Below are 16,246 nucleotides of genomic sequence, written 5' to 3'. Positions count from 1 at the left end.
GTCAGTGTAACTGACGTCAGCACCCAGATCCTAATTCTTTAAGCTATTCTTTAGATGAGCAGGTGAAGCGGTGGCCTCTTTCGCCACCTAGGGGATAGAACTATAAATGCAGCAATTGTACAGTATGTAGATACCCCAGCAGCGGCATATTTTATCCATGATGAGTGACTCTTGAAGGGCTGACTCCAGTCTCCTTTCCTCCTCCCCCGCTTCCCCGCTTTCTCGCCTCCTGGATTCATTTGAGAGCAAAGTTGTGGAGCAGCCAGGCAGTCTGGCAGTGGGGGATTCTCACCTGAGCTCTTCTGAGCATGCAACTCCTTGGTCTTGTGTTTTAAGCAGAAAACAGCAACTTCAAGAAGGAAAGCTGGGAGCTGCCAACGGAGGGAGCGGAGGAAGGTAAGAAAGCACCTTTTAATTTTGATCTGTTATGTTAGCAGTGTTTTGATTGGTCTACGTCCCCAGCTCTGCTTGTGGCTTTTTCAGATGAAGATGGAAAAACTCACTGCAAGTGGGAGAGGGAAATCCAATGATTCCTTGTCTGACCCTCCTGGCTGGTTGTTGCTATGAAGTGAATGAGGGGGAAATGATTGAGAGGTTCTTGACATGTAGATTTCAGTAGGAAAAAAGCAATGCTCTGGGAAGGCCCTGCAGTAACTCTGAACGGGATGGGGAGGGAGAGACATTGCTACTGAGATGGGACAGTGACGTTGGTTTGCTGTAATGCTCCCTCCCTTGCTTTGTTTCTGTTTGAGGAGGACACGCCAAGTGCCTTCGGAGGGGATGAGGTGGATTTGGATGCTAGGACTATCTCTGCCTCAGGAGGACTGAGACTGGCTCCCCTTGGCTCATCTGGAAGGAAGAGAGGACAAGCTCCCAGGCCAGCGGTCACCACTACTGAAACCAACAGAGAGGGAAAGGAATCAAAACTTGGGAAGAGAAGAGAAAAGAAACAGGGGGAAAGGGAGTTCCAGAGTCAGGAGAGAAGAGCTGAAAACCATTAGGTCTCCTGCAAGGGGAGGCTGTAAAGGGGAGACACTACACAGGAGACCCACACAGAAACCCTTGTTGGTGCAAAGTGCTGCATGGGAAGGGGCTGGCCATGGAGAAGTTGTCCCTGGAAGGGAACGACCTGTGGACTATCAACGGCTCACTGATCAACTCCAGCCTGAGCCTTGAGAACCGGACTTATGGGGTCAACAGCACCACTGATCCCCTGAAGAGGAATGAGGACATGGCCAAGGTGGAGGTGACGGTGCTCTGCCTCATCCTCTTCCTCGCTCTGACGGGCAACCTGTGCGTGCTGCTGGCCATCCACACCACCCGGCACAAGCACTCCCGCATGTACTATTTCATGAAGCACCTGAGCATCGCTGACCTAGTGGTGGCCATTTTCCAGGTTCTGCCCCAACTCATCTGGGACATCACCTTCAGGTTCTATGGGCCAGATTTCCTCTGCCGGCTGGTCAAGTACCTGCAAGTGGTGGGGATGTTTGCTTCCACCTATATGCTCCTGCTGATGTCCTTCGACCGGTGCTTGGCCATCTGTCAGCCCCTGAGGTCATTGCACAGGAGGTCTGACCGGGTATCTGTCCTCCTCACCTGGCTGCTATGCCTGCTGGTCAGCATCCCCCAGATCCACATATTTTCCCTTCGGGACGTGGGCAATGGGGTGTATGACTGCTGGGCAGATTTCATCCAGCCCTGGGGAGCCAAAGCATATATCACCTGGATAACCCTGACTGTTTACATTATCCCTGTGCTGATGCTGAGCGTCTGCTATGGCTTGATCAGCTTCAAAATCTGGCAGAACGTGAAGCTAAAAACAGCCCATGAGAACAACATGAACCTGTCCTCCAGCGGTGCGGGCCTCTCCAGGGTCAGCAGCATCAAGCTAATTTCTAAAGCCAAGATCCGGACAGTCAAAATGACCTTCATCATAGTCTTAGCTTTCGTAGTGTGCTGGACTCCTTTTTTCTTTGTGCAGATGTGGTCTGTGTGGGACAAGAATGCTCCCAAAGAAGGTAAAGTTCTCCCTCATTTCATATATAGAAAATATATATTTGCATGTAATCATTAGTGTTGGTGACTAATAATTAACACATCAGTTGGCTGCAAAACAACCATTCCAGATGTGATGGGGGTGGTAGAGAGATTTCAGTCTGAATCAAGGCTCATTCGGGTGCTGAAAGGAGAGAGACTGATGACTTGCATCTGATCCAAGGCATGCAGTTTTGATACTTCATTGGAGTCACTCCTGGTTTTCTGGGGGATAAGGAACCAGAATCAGCCCCTCGGGGTCTTGAACTGAAACCTGGAAAACAGTTTCCCTCCCTGTTTGCCAAGGCAGTTCTCATTTGCACACAATGTGCACTTCCCTCTTTTGTCTGTCAGCACCGCATAGCAATAGCAGCTTGAGCATGTCTGCTGAAATGTCACCCTGCAGGGTTGGGTGTGTCAGGGAACCAGGCTGGGGTCCTGGGGAGCCCTCCTGGCTAGGCCCGTGGACCCTTTCTGGAGACTTGAAAGTAGGTCTGCCACACCTTAAGCCAGGGCCTTCACCACCACTCCCCCTTCCTAAACAGAAAAGCTCTGGTTTCAGTGCAAAGCCGGATGTTCCAATACAAATCTGTTTTTGCAAACAAAAAGTTTGAGAGGTTTGGTTGTCATTCCAATGTGGAACAAACATACAAACCTCGGAAGTTGCTGCAAAACAGAATATTCGTCCCCAGCTCACCTGTACTGGGCACCTTCTTCGTAGTGTAAATTCAAGGTCATTTACAGGAGTCAAGCTTCATTAATAATAATGCCTAGAGATGGCTTCCCCAGTAATTTTCTGCAGTGCTTCGCAGGCATATACTTCCGACTGCTGGGTTTTTAAAAATATCAGGTACTGGCCATGACTAATGTTAAATGTATCAACAGCACAGAGCATCCGCCCTCAGTGGCAGGGGAATTGGGGGTGAGAAACCCTGAAACCAGCTGGTTTGATATCTCATTCTCACATTCCCCAGCATCTTCTCTTCCCTTTCAATGCCCCTTTCTTCTCTCTCCTCTCCTCTCCTCTTTACTCTGTTCTTTTTTGCTTTCCTTCCTCCCTTTCTTCCCTCCGCTCCCTTTCTCTCTTCTCTCCATTCTCTACACTCACTGCAATGCTCTTTGATGCTGGCTGTAGGTAGCACGTTTCCCTTAATGTTCCAGTGATTTATTAGCTAGTTGGAAAGAAAACATTTTTCAAAGGGCGAAGTGCCATTTTTCATACAGGAACGCTGCAGTAGCTAAGGCTGATAACAGGCAGTAAAATCCATCTCAACTCCCTATTTTCCCAGTACTTTCGAAAGCACTTCCCCTTTGGGCTTTCTATTTCCCCTTTCTATTCTCACTCTGTGCTCTGAATTGGCGTCGGAAAGTTTGAGGAAAATCCTTTCAGTCCTTTTTTGAGGTAGGGGAGAGTGAAAAAAATATATCTTGGGAACGGCAGTTTTTAAACAGATCAACAGAAACTTGGCCTGGCCAGAGCCCTCGCTGAGGGCTAGCACCTTTGCGTGGTTTGGGGGTGTAAAATAAACATGAGGGAAAAATAACTGCTAAGTGGACACACTAATGCTACTGGAGACCACCTGCTCCTCAGCGGCTGATTCACAGCTGCCCATTGGGCAATGCAGCTCCTGCCTTCCCACAAGATGCTCCTCTCCCTCCTTCGGGCAAACTCCTTTCAATGATAAATTAGTGTGTGTAAAAACTGAACCCCCCCCCATGGGAGATTTTTACATATCCCCAGTAAATCTGAAACAGGCTGTGCCTCAATGTATATATCTGCGGTTCTTTAGTCTTCTCTCTGCTCTCCTTGTTGCTGGTGGAGGGAGTATCCCATGGGAACTTTGTCCTGGCCAGCTGCTCACCACATTTGTCTTGGTTGTTCACACTAGTAATTGCATCTGCTTTGTAGATGTCTAATGGGATAAGAAGGGTCCTTATTTCCTTTCATTTTATTTTAAACATATGCTAAGAAGGGCTTGCTAATGATGCCCTCGCAAACATAACTCTCTGTCGCGCTGTTGAACTCCCTTTCAGAACAGGATAGAATTGTAGATTCAGAATCGATGATTGCTTACACATTGCTTTCCGGGCCTGCATGGTTGTGCCACTCGTTCTCATTTACTCTGTCAAATGATCGGTACTTTGGTGCTTTACCTAAGAAGAAGCAGACTTCGAAGGCAGAGCATGTTAATAACTCAGCCTGGTTATTCACACATCGGGCTTGGGAGCCAGGTGTTTTGTCTACAGCAAAGGATGTTATTTTAGCAAGAGCATCCAGTATATAATAGGATCTAATGGCACAGGAGGAAAACCTCTTCTGAGTTATATTAGGAACAGTGAATGGTAGTAACACTTAGCAGGGTCAATAGTGTGAATTGCACCTTTGACTTCCTTCTCCAAAGCTCACGTTTCCACCACTTGAGCTAAAGGACTAACTCCTTTAGCTAGCAGCAGTAGTAGGCTCTTACCCTTGATGAGGGGCAGTAACTCAAGGGGGACACAGCACCCAGCACGCATAACTGATTTGTTACCTAGCAGTCTGGGATACTATAACCCTTTGAACCCAGTGGATATAAAGTTTCCACCACTAAGCAAGCACTCTGCCTCCCTTTTCACTCTGCTTTCTCCCTTAAACAAAATAAGACCCCTCTGAACTCTCTGCCAAGTCCCAGCAGTTGAAACAGCACTGCTGGGTGGGTAGAGTGCCTCATGCTTCCAACCTACTTTGCTGCAGTGCTGGTGCTTTCTGTAGAAAACCTTCCGAGGGAAACGGTGGGGGCGAGGGACCTGTCTGGTTTTAAGATTAAGTTAGATAAGTTTATGGAGGGAATGGTTTAATGGTAAAACATATTAGCTGAGGAATACCGAGCAATGGTAGGTAAATAGTATAATGGCTAACAAGGGTCAGGCTGGAGACTCTTGCCTACATGCTCGGGGTCTTACTGATCGCCATATTTGGGGTCGGGAAGGAATTTTCCTCCAGGGTAGATTGGCTGAGGCCCTGGAGGTTTTTCGCCTTCCTCCGCAGCATGGGGCAGGGATCTCTAGCAGGAGGGTTCTCTGCCAATTGAAGTCACTAAAACACAGGATTTGGGGACTTCATTAGCAGAGTCAAGGAAAGGGTAGGGACGGTTTTGTGGCCTGCAGCATGCAGGAGGTCAGACCAGATGATCATAATGGTCCCTTCTGACCTTAAAGTCTGTGAGTCTGAGTACTTCTTAGCCACTAGTCTTGGCTCCTGATTCATGCCCCTTTCCCCTGCTACTGCTGCTTCTAAATCAGATAGAGCAGTTTGGAAAGTCAGCAAAGGGGAATGGGGGGAGAGGGCATAGCAGGAGTGGAAAGTAGAGGTAAGGCTTTCACCAGGTGATGGAGGTGGGGTGAGACAGACTCAGCAAACCCAACCCATGCTCACCTCCAACTGATTCAAAAAATCTACCTGCTCCCTCGCATAGTGCCCACTAGTGGTTTCCCCCAGGTCCTTGGAAATTACCCAGATTCTAGCTCAGGGATCGGCAACCTTTGGCACGCGGCCCATCAGGGAAATCCGCTGGCAGGCCGGGACGGTTTGTTTACCTTCAGTGTCTCCAGGTTCAGCTGATCACAGCTCCCACTGGCTGTGGTTTGCCGTTCCAGGCCAATGGGGGCTGCGGGAAGTGGCAGCCAGCACGTCTCTCGGCCCAGGCTGCTTCTCGCAGCCCCCATTGGCCTGGAACAGCGAACCGTGGCCAGTGGGAGCTGTGATCGGCCGAACCTGCGGATGCTGCAAGTAAACAAACCAAAGGCTGCCTATCCTTGTTCTGGCTGATATCTCTTTGAGAATGAATTAGGCTCCAAAGGGTTCGGTGTCTGTTTTGCCATATGTTTTGTCTCTGCAGTTTTGTGTGGGTCTGCACTGTTTTCTGGATTTCTGTTTCTTTGCGCAAAGGAGTGTATCTCATTGGAAGGAAGGATTCAAGAGATGTGTGCAAAGAAGTGTAACAATCAATTGAAATGTAACTGAACTGTGTGCCATTGCACAATGCCCCTGGTTTTCTTGGGCATAATAGTAAAAGAAAGGGAATGCGTCACAAATAGCTGGCAAGGTTTACATGATGTATGCAAATTGCAGAAGTCAGCAAACAAAGCCCTCTGCTTGAACACACAGTTATTAGGGGGCCAGATGTTGGGGGGAAGGAAGCATGTTTAAAAAGGCTGCATGATGTGCTGTTTCTTAATGAACAAAATGTTTGTCAGCCACCATGTGGAAAGCCTTCAACACGGGATCTGGAAAGGGCCACAAACAAATGAATGTCAAATGTTTTCCAAATTAGTCCTAAATTGTCCCCCTGCAAATTAACTCCAGGGCTCCAAAGCCTGCAGTGTTTGAAAAGTCTGTCTGAGAAATTATCAAACAGATAATGAGTTATTGGTCTTGGAAGAGGAAAAAATCCTCAACTGCTTCTCTGAGTGTGTTTGCACCGTATCTAAACAGTGAGGGAGTATGCAATGTTACTCTAAATTGTTGTAAGCTAGTCACTGTCACCTTCTAGTGTTTCCCCTTGATGCCTCCCTATGAAAGGGGAAGCGTACTTTTAATTTTGTCATGGAAGCAAAACATTTCTGTGTCATTTTGCATGATGCTGAAACCTATTGCAATGAGCGGGCTGCCGCGTATGGAGTTATATTGCCACCTGTAGGACGTGACCGGACTACTTTGTTTAGAAACTTGTCCAGTGGTTGTTAATTGCATGTTCTTGATCAATAAGATCCAGCCATGACGCACAGGGTCAAAATCTCTGCCTTTGTACTCCAGAGGGAAGTTGGAGAACCTTTTCCTCTGAAGTCAGATTTTCCTTTTATCATGGAGCAGTTCTCCTATGAAAACCTAGGCTAAATACTTTATCAATTATTATTATTATTAATTATGTGTGTTGCGTTAGCGCCTGGGAGCCCCAGTCATGGACCAGGACCCCATTGTGCAAGGCACTATATAAACACAGAAAAAAGAGAGAGTCCCTGCCCCAAGGAGTTTACAATCTAAGGCAAGAGTTTAGAATTTTCTTTTACTTTTCGCGGGGGGGGGTCTCTGTCGCTAACTCAGCTGAGTTCCGTTTACACTGAATTAAACAAACAACACTCTTCCCTCCAGTACCTTGCTGATAATTCAACAGAGTAAATAGGAATGAATGACCCCAATATCAAAGCAATCTGTTTGGTTCCTCTGCAACGGCTGTGTGTGCTATGCTTCACTGTGTGCGCTTTGCATTGTGTCTTATTGCATTTGTCAGGGGGCTTAAAAGAGGCCTGAGCCTGCATCACTTGAACAGACCCAGCTCCCTATGATGTGGAAGTTTGGAGTGTGTAAGGAATAAAAGACTGGGCCCTAAAGAAAGAATTTAAAAGGTCGTTTGCTAGTTTAACACATTACTAATTTGAGGCCTGATCCTGCAAACATTTAGGTACCTGAGAAACTATCCACATATGTAAAAGCAGCAAAGAGTCCTGTGGCACCTTATAGACTAACAGACGTATAGGAGCATGAGTTTTCGTGGGTGAATGCCCACTTCTTCGGATGCATGGGTATTCACCCACGAAAGCTGATGCTCCAATACGTCTGTTAGTCTATAAGGTGCCACAGGACTCTTTGCGGCTTTTACAGATCCAGACTAACACGGCTACCCCTCTGATACTATCCACATATGAGGAGTCCTATTGACTTCATTTCAAAAAAGAAGTGAAATAAGGATGTTCTCGAAATACACCCCCCCCACACGTACATACATATGTTGCCTGACTCGTATTATTTACTAACTTCACAGCATGGGAACATGCGCTCCCCTCCTTGCTATATTTTTCTGTGATTTGCATTACCTAGTGTTATGACACCCCGATCTACTCAGAATGCAGCTTCAAGTCCTTTTTCATGGTTGCATCTTCCTCCTGGGAATCCCACTGGCTAGAAATATTTGTCAGGGAATTCCGAAAAGCAGTTATGTATATGTTTAAAATATTCATCCGTTTTACTCTCTTGTGGTTACACCATATAGTGTAATTTTTAAACATGTTTCATAGGCTTGTGTGGTGTGTCCTATGTCTTAACCTATGGCTGGGTCTACACTACCCGCCTCAATCGGCGGGTAGAAATCGACCTCCCGGGGATCGCGACAATCAATCCCCGAATCGACGCTCTTACTCCACCAGCGGAGGTGGGAGTAAGCGCCGTCGATGGGAAGCCGCAGAGGTCGATTTTGCTGCTGTCCTCCCAGCGGGGTAAGTCGGCTGCGATACGTCGAATTCAGCTACGCTATTCACGTAGCTGAATTTGCGTATCTTAAATCGACTCCCCCCTGTAGTGTAGATGTAGCCTTAGTTTAAATGGGGCTGAAGTAAAAAGTAAGCAACACTTCAACATCTGAGTAACTTTATGCTCCAGAAACTTTTCACCGTTTCAGGAGGGTTTAGATCTTGGGGGATTAGCCTGGCCCTTTTCAGAGAGAGAGAACTGGCCCAGCTGGGGAAAAAACATTAATTTCCCCGCTGTTCAGGGAGGAGATCTGGGTATGGGAGATTTGATCTAGGTCCAATACAGTTCTTCTTGCTCCATGCCCTTAAGAAAATGCCTGTTTCATGCCACTTGCCTTCTTATATGATGGGCCATGGTTTTGTGTTGTACCTGAAAGACAGGACCCATAGCAGCAGCTTAGTGCCACCACCCATGTTGCTGATTGCTCAACATCATTCTCAGGTGCAGGAGCACTGGGTCAGCTGTGAGGGAGAGAGAACAAGGCAACTACAGACCCACCAACATTTCTTGCCATACATGCAGATCTGTCATCTAAGTACTGGCTAGGCCCAGCCCCACTTAGCTTAGGAGAGCTACTAAGTTAATAGAAATAAGAGATGGAATAGATCCATAGAGGTCTCATCCATTTTCTGACTAGACTGTACCCTACAGTTAATAATTGTAATGAATACCTACTTCTTATATAGCACTTTTCATCAGTAGATCTCAAAGTGGTTTACAAAGGAGGCAAATATCATAATCCTCATTTTATAGATGGGGAAACCGAGGCATGGAGCGGTGAAGTGACTTGCCCAGGGTCACTCAGCAGTCCAGTAGCAGAGCTGGGCATATGACCCAAGTCTCCTGAATCCCAATGCTGTGCTTTATTGACTGGGTGATTAAAACCTCCCAATTCTCCTTTGTCCATTTCAGTTTGAAGTATGAGCACAGGCCCAGCTCACATAGCTGCCGTCAGTCCCTTGTGGAGAAGTTTTTCCTACATTGCCCAGTACAAACAATTCATAATGCTTTGGAATTTTGCAGCCATTTTCATGACATGAACATTTTCTGTTCTGGCAGCAGATGTTCCCTTTTGTTGATGCTGGACTTGGTCTGGGTAAATGTATGTGGGTGTTATACCACGGCAGATCAGAACAGACAGCATGTGGATCTGTTTAGGGTGTCATTCAAATCACACATCATCACTTTCTTTCCCTACAGAAAAACCTTACAGCTAAGATGCAGTATATCTGACATACTAATCTTTATAGCAAAGAAAACTAAATTAAATGTTTGTAAAGATCGGTAAATGGATACGAAGCTGCAACTCACCTAATGGCATCATATTTGTCAGGATATTGGGACATTCCCCTCAGCAGTGTCACTCACTCATTTTAAACTAATCAACATATTATTTTCACTCCTAATCTGGAGTGAAATGAGAATGAATTATGAGCATGTCTCCAGTGCAGTGGGCACATTAATATTGGATACTAAAGCCCATCCATACTGGGCTACCTTTAATACTCCATACTAGTCAATAATTAATGATACTCAATCATAATTTACCTGTAGGTACTGCCTTTCACATCAAAGATCCCAAAGCACTTCCCTGCCTATGGCACATTGCTTAAGTGCTTTGCTGAATCAAGGCCTACTAGAATGCACCCACTTCTGGAGTGGAGGGTATTCTACACAACATCACAAGGGCAAGACTTTTATATGACTTGGTTAAAGGTGCACTGTGAACGTTTTTCTTTTAAGCTGAAAAACTTCGGCTGATTTTTACCGAGGCAGAAAGAAATAGAAGAAGGATCTCAGTTATAAACAGATATCCGGTGAAGTTACGTGGCAGCTCATGTTGATAGTTGTGAAATGTGTGGGGTTTTTTTTTAATCCATGTTCATTGACAAAGCTTCCTCAGAGCCTAGCCAAGGTAATGGAACTCTACTGCTGATCAACATGTGCCTTTCTCAGAGAGAGCTCATTTCCCTTTGAGTTTTGCATGTGTGGCTATAAATGGCACTGCCTTTTGGCCAAAGGTTTTTCCAGAGGCGGTGCTACTGATTTCCATGTGCTGAAGCAGCCTTGTTGTTTTGTGACCAAGGCCCTGTTATCCTTTCCTAAAGTGCATTTGTAGCTCAGGTCTCCGGATATTCATTTGCCAGAGGACCTTTTTACCACTTAGTATATTCATTCATTTATAAGATATTCACAGGGTGCCGTGCACTCTCAATACCTACTATGCAGAGCTAGTCAACATTTTTTTTTACAATACATTTTTCTTTGTTAAAAAACAGGGTTGCTATGATGATGAAATTTCTTGCCAAAATGTCATGGCTGACAAACCTTTTCATTTTTGGATTAAAATTTGAAACAAAATATTTTAAACATTTTCCCCGCCAAATTTTCTTTTGTTCAGAATGGTGAGAAAATTTCCCATTTCACCCCCCACTTCCCGTAACCAACAGGGAAAAAAAAAGTTTCCCCTCCACTTCTCCCTTTGTCTTACTTTTTTCCCCCAAAGAAGGGGGGAGGGGGGAATAAAATGAGAAAAGGGGGTAAAGGAACCAAAAATTCAATATGAAATTTTTCATTTAAAATATTTTCCATGGAGAAATGGAAACAAAGTTGTGAAAACTTTGGAATGAAACCAAACCTCCTCGATTTTCAACAGCTTTTTGAGAACACGTCTCCCCAAAACTTTTGACCAGCTCTACTATTGGGAGTGGATGGTGCTCAGTTCCTCACAGGATCAGGCCTCCCTCAGTTGCATTTTTTAAAGCCAAAAAGAGCCATGTACCATGCCGAGGGAATACATTAAAGCTGGGATGCAACCCGATGGCGGGGAGGTGTGTGGCTAGATGCCAGTTAGCTGTTGCTTGATGATTTTGGCATGCAGTTGCTATGGGTGCTCAGTAGGTCTGATCAAAGGTTGAACTGATTGGACTTAGGTTCAATCCCGTTCATAAATGAAGACAGTGGTAGTGGAATGTTATTAAGCAGAGTAAAAAACACCTGCCAGAGAGTGACTCTTTAGCTAGTTTTTTTTTTTTTAAATCTCCATTTCTGTTTGGTGTTTCCTTTACAAAAAGTGGAGCCTGCCCCCGACCTTGTTGTCAATCTAGGACAGAAGCCAGGGGGTGAATGAGCAAGGAGACTGAATTACCGTGCAGTCCCATATTCAGGCCCTGGGCTGGGCGGTAGATTTCATCCCTCATGCACATGTGCATCATCTACTTGGGCTTTGTTGTCCTTAACTAAGGACTTCCACTGACTTCACTGGGCGTTGGATGAGGCCCCATGAGAGTTAAATGACTTTCAGCCACAGTAGGGTCTCATCTTTCTCAAGGTAAATCCCACAGGGATGTAGCCTCCTTGCAGATCCAGTGTCACCCAGATCAATCTATAGATACGTCCTGAAGACTGTCTGGCTGGATATTCAGTGACCAGGAACACCAGAAGCTCCCTAGAAGTGGAGGGGCCACCGGCACCCGAACCATGGCCCCACCCCCACTTCTCTCCTCCCCCTAAGGCCACATCCTCATCCAGCCTCTTCCCCAAGGCCCCAGCCCCCACTCGTTCTATGCTCCCTCCCCCCAGTCGCTCACCTTTAAGGCAGGTAAAAAGTGGTGGGGCCATGGCCTGCTGACCCACCCTGTTCTGGTGCCCCTGTCCATGACTGGTGATTTTATTGATCCCTGACCATGTAGCAGCATTCCTTGGTAAACATGCTTTGTAATTCATGCTGAGGAAGACTGAAGAGTGGTGTATTGACATTCTTACTCTCATCCTCATTGTCAGCTGCTCCATATTAAGTGGCAGGGCAAGATCAGCAATGAGACTATTCATAGCTGAACCCACTGACTGTCTCCATTGGCACTGATTTGGTTTCAGCAGCTTTCTTGGTATGGGCATATTATTAGGATGGAAGACCAACGAATTATTCAAGCCATTATAAGTAACTTATAGCAACATGCCTATGCGTGAACCCCATTTAAAAATAATTGTCAAAGGGTTCTCTCCCCCCACCTGCCCTGCCCCGCCCCAAAACTGCCCTCTTGAACTGGCAGACTTCACGCATCTTGTGTTTTCAATGTACAAACCTCACCTGCGGGGTGGAAAGCCATGTATTCTGTGTGCTTGCAACACTGACAATCAATCAGATGCATATAGGTCTGGTACAATGCCACCTGCATCCACTTCCCCTCCTCCCCGCTGCCCTGATTTAACTGTTCATTGAAGAATTGTGGTTATGCAATTAGACGTTGTTACATAAATTTGAAATAACCATAATTTCCAATGGCAAAGCTTTGAATATGAAAATGTTCAATTAAATGTCAAAGCAAAATGACAGATTCTTCCCATTCTAAAAGAGTCTCGCTCTAATTAGGTGGCTTGAATGTGAGCAAATGCTGTCTACGGATGGCCTTGATGATCTAGAAGTGCAATGTAGGCCTTTTCACGCTACAGCCTGAACACACACAATGACTGGTCATTTCTAAATTGGCTAGTAGGGAAAAAGTTAAGTAGATGGATGGAAAAGCAAGGAAGTGGCTATCTCTTTGATATGACAACTTCTTTAGAGCTTACTCACTTCCTAATCAGACAATGGCAAGTGGGCATCAGGCTGCTGAGTAGTGGGGTATCTCAGCTTTCCAGCATAACACAAAATAAGGAGCAAGATCACTGAGATGGGGAAAAATGGCTTCTATCCTGGGGAGGACTTAAAAACAATGTGTCTTAAACATAAATTGATTTATTTTCCCCATATTTTTTCACAATTTCTTTTTACCACTTGCAGCAATTGAGCTATTTTTGCTTAAAGAGACGTAATTTGTTCTGTACTGGACTATGGAAGGGTTTGGGGGGAAATTCCATTGGTTTGTCATGGTAGCATTAAATCAGCAAGAGTTGGGCCCACAAATGTGTGTGTTGATCAACTGGGGACATGGGAGTCAGGCCAGGATGTAGGTGGATTCTGGGATCAGGATCTCCAAAAGCCACTATTTCACTAGGAGGGTGGTGAAGCACTGGAATGGGTTAACCTAAGGAGGTGGTGGAATCTCCATCCTTAGAGGTCTTTAAGGTCAGGCTTGACAAAGCCTTGGGATGATTTAGTTGGTGTTAGTCCTGCTTTGAGCAGGGGGTTGGACTAGATGACCTCCTGAGGTCTCTTCCAATCCTAATATTCTATGATTCTATGAAAAGCCACAATATCTTCTCACTGGACATGTCCAGGTTTTCTTGCCAATGCCTAAAGATCACTGAATGGCACTTTCATGTTGTTTTCCTGCTATACTTTCTACCTTGCAGCATCCCCATTTATCATCGCCATGCTCCTAGCAAGTTTAAACAGCTGTTGCAACCCATGGATCTACATGCTTTTCACGGGCCATCTCTTCCACGACCTTATACACCGGTTCCTCTGCTGCTCCACACGCTATTTAAAATCCAGGCAAGGATGTGACCTGAGCGTCAGCAAAAAAAGCAACTCCTCCACGTTTGTCCTGAGTTGCAGGAGTTCAAGTCAGAAGAGCTTCACTCAGCCTTCCACAGCCTGAGAACTGTCCCAGCGCTCCACGGACTCCATTACTACTTCACTCTGACCATCTTTAATACATATTTGTAAAAAAGCTGTGATTCAGAATATGGTGGGGAGGGATTTATATATGTATATATATGTGTGTGTGTGTGTGTGTTGAATTCTTTATTTAACTGAGGCAGGAATAAGAAAAGAACTGCTGTAGTCAAAAGCACAGTTTGGAATGGATCGCTTAATGGAGTTCAATTCAACGGCTCAGATCCTGAATCCTTCACTCGTTCAAGTCAATGGAGGTTTTGCATAACGACTGAATAATAACTATGGGGCTTGTCATGAAAGCTGAGTAGACTTACTGAAGCTGATGAGCCAAATTCTAACCTGGTGTAAGTGGATACAGCTCCACTGACTTTAAGGAGTTGCACCACAGGGATGGCACTGAGTAAAAGCTACCTGGGCTGTCCTTACTCAAGTAAGAAAGTATTACTCATGGAAGCAGTTCCATTGATTTCTGTTTGGCTCAAGGTTTGTTGAAGGCCTTCTAATATGTCCTTATTCAGCAATAATGCTCCATTGGCATCAAGCGAGTTTTGACTGAGTAAGGATTTTGGCCCTGATCCTGAAACTATGTATGCACATGATTAGCTTGAAGCATGTGAGTAAGTCCCATTGGCTTCAGAGGGACCATGCACGTGTTTCCGTTTAAGGATGTGCATAAATGCCTATGAGATGAGGGTGCCGGTACAGTAACATGTATGCTGATTGTGTTCAAAAGCTTTAATTAAGGCAAATACGTGGGGTGAATTTCTGGCTCCATTAAAGTCGATGATAAAACTTCAGTGGGGCCAGACTTTCATTCTTTGGTTTACCATAGGTTGTGAAGTATTACACCAGTACAATTTTCTTGCCATGTAATTCACGCGAACTTGGTTATGGCATGGAGTATTTGTTAAAAGATGGTTTTTTTTGTAAATTAAGTTTTATAAATTCAACTTGAAGAAAAGCAGGGAGCAGTGAGGAAAAAAAAAAGCATGTGAAGGAAACGTGGGAGGAAAAAATGCTTCATGCACAAAATACAAGTATATCTAGATTGTATGGAATGCTTTTGTTTCTAGACTAACGCACCAAACATTTATGACCTGTACAGCATTGTATTACGTAAACATAAAGCTAGCACCACTGTGGTACCCCTTTGGAAAAGTTATGGCACGATCCTGTTCCCGGTGAAGTCAGTGTGAATTTCCCCGCTGAATTCAATGACAGCAAGATAAGCCATGCCAGGCTGAGTGGGCAACTCTTTGCTCACGTTCATCGTCCTTTCTCACACAAGTAGTTCCAAAATCAATGGGACACCATGCATGAGTTATGACTGCACATGAAGGAGGGATTTGACTGTATTTTTGCAAGGGATATAAATACTGCATATTTATCAATTTTGCTGTTTCATTATCATCAGCTGATCCATTTTCAGCTTTTAGTTCTATAGATTTTGTTTTGGTCTCCAGGCACTTTTTAAAAATAGTAGCTTGGGACTGACTTTAAAGCACCGTGCCACTCATTAGTTCAACTTGGAGCTTAAATCCCGGCTTGTTCTCATGCACTAAAGCAGTGGAACAGTGGAGTTCTGCACTTTCTCCATCCTCTATCCATTTAAACTCAAGGAAAATGAGAAAGGTGTAGATTGCCCCCTTTCTGCACTCCCCAAGGAAAGGATGTACTTTTATTTTAATGATTTTATTGTGATCATGGAAAAAAGCTACAGCTAGAAATACAGGATCTCATTCATCACTATTTACTCTTGTTTTATGCTGGTGCACTCCACTGATTTCAGTAGAGTCAGGCCTGTTGAGAGTAACTTGGGTCCCCGGTACATCATGTGTGCTGCCCCCCTCCCATTTCACCTCAGTTACAGATGCTTTAGGGCCCCCCATGAGCTTGGGGCACTGGTACAATTGTCCCTCTTCCCCTCCATCAGCCCTGAGTGGAGTTCCGGTGGTGTAAAGTGGAAGTAGCATAGGTGAAAGTAGACTGATACGGTGTACCAGTAAGAAGCGGCCGCCGGTACTGGCCTGTACGCAGCCGACGTTAAAGCGCTACTGTGGCAGCGCTTTAATGTCGTTGCCCCTTTTGCTTCCCCCCTCCCCCCGTCGGTGGCCCTGCCAGTAGGGACCCTCCGGCAGGCCCGCTGCTGATGGGGAGGGGTCAAAGGGGGCATCTACCACAGGGCCAGTGATTTAAAAGGGCCTGGGGTCCCTGACTGCTGCTGCTGCTACCGCAGCAGCGGCTGGAGCCCCGGGCCCTTTAAATCGCCGCCAAAGCCCCGGATGGCAGAGGCCAGGCAGTGCAGATGGGCTGGCTGGGGGAGGCTGACCCCCAGCCCTGACCCTTCTGCCCGAGACCCT

At 45.7% G+C, this 16,246-nt stretch overlaps 1 protein-coding gene across 2 annotated transcripts; it reads left to right on the top strand.

Moving 5' to 3' along the window:
- The first annotated feature begins 270 nt into the window (after positions 1-270).
- OXTR (oxytocin receptor) lies at positions 271-15,028 on the top strand. Of its 2 annotated transcripts, none has more exons than XM_054036045.1 (3): positions 271-396; positions 756-2,021; positions 13,619-15,028. In XM_054036045.1, exons 2-3 carry the CDS (start codon positions 1,100-1,102, stop codon positions 13,864-13,866), a joined length of 1,170 nt encoding a protein of 389 aa, XP_053892020.1. In that variant the 5' UTR covers positions 271-396; positions 756-1,099; the 3' UTR covers positions 13,867-15,028. The 2 variants fall into 2 exon arrangements, with proteins under 2 accessions (XP_053892020.1, XP_053892019.1); XM_054036044.1 differs by having other exon boundaries at positions 753-2,021.
- The last annotated feature ends 1,218 nt before the right edge of the window (positions 15,029-16,246 follow it).

This window comes from Malaclemys terrapin, chromosome 7 (genome assembly GCF_027887155.1).
Source record: "Malaclemys terrapin pileata isolate rMalTer1 chromosome 7, rMalTer1.hap1, whole genome shotgun sequence".
Taxonomy (NCBI): Eukaryota; Metazoa; Chordata; order Testudines; family Emydidae; genus Malaclemys; species Malaclemys terrapin.
This window is presented reverse-complemented; position numbering and strand designations above follow the sequence as displayed.

What these genes read in the sequence shown, in the direction of transcription:
- OXTR (XM_054036045.1), top strand. Translation starts at nt 1,100, where the DNA reads ATGGAGAAGTTGTCCCTGGAAGGGAACGACCTGTGGACTATCAACGGC. An exon ending in CAAGAATGCTCCCAAAGAAG is followed by an intron (nt 2,022 to 13,618) that starts GTAAAGTTCTCC and finishes TCTACCTTGCAG; the next exon opens with CATCCCCATTTATCATCGCC.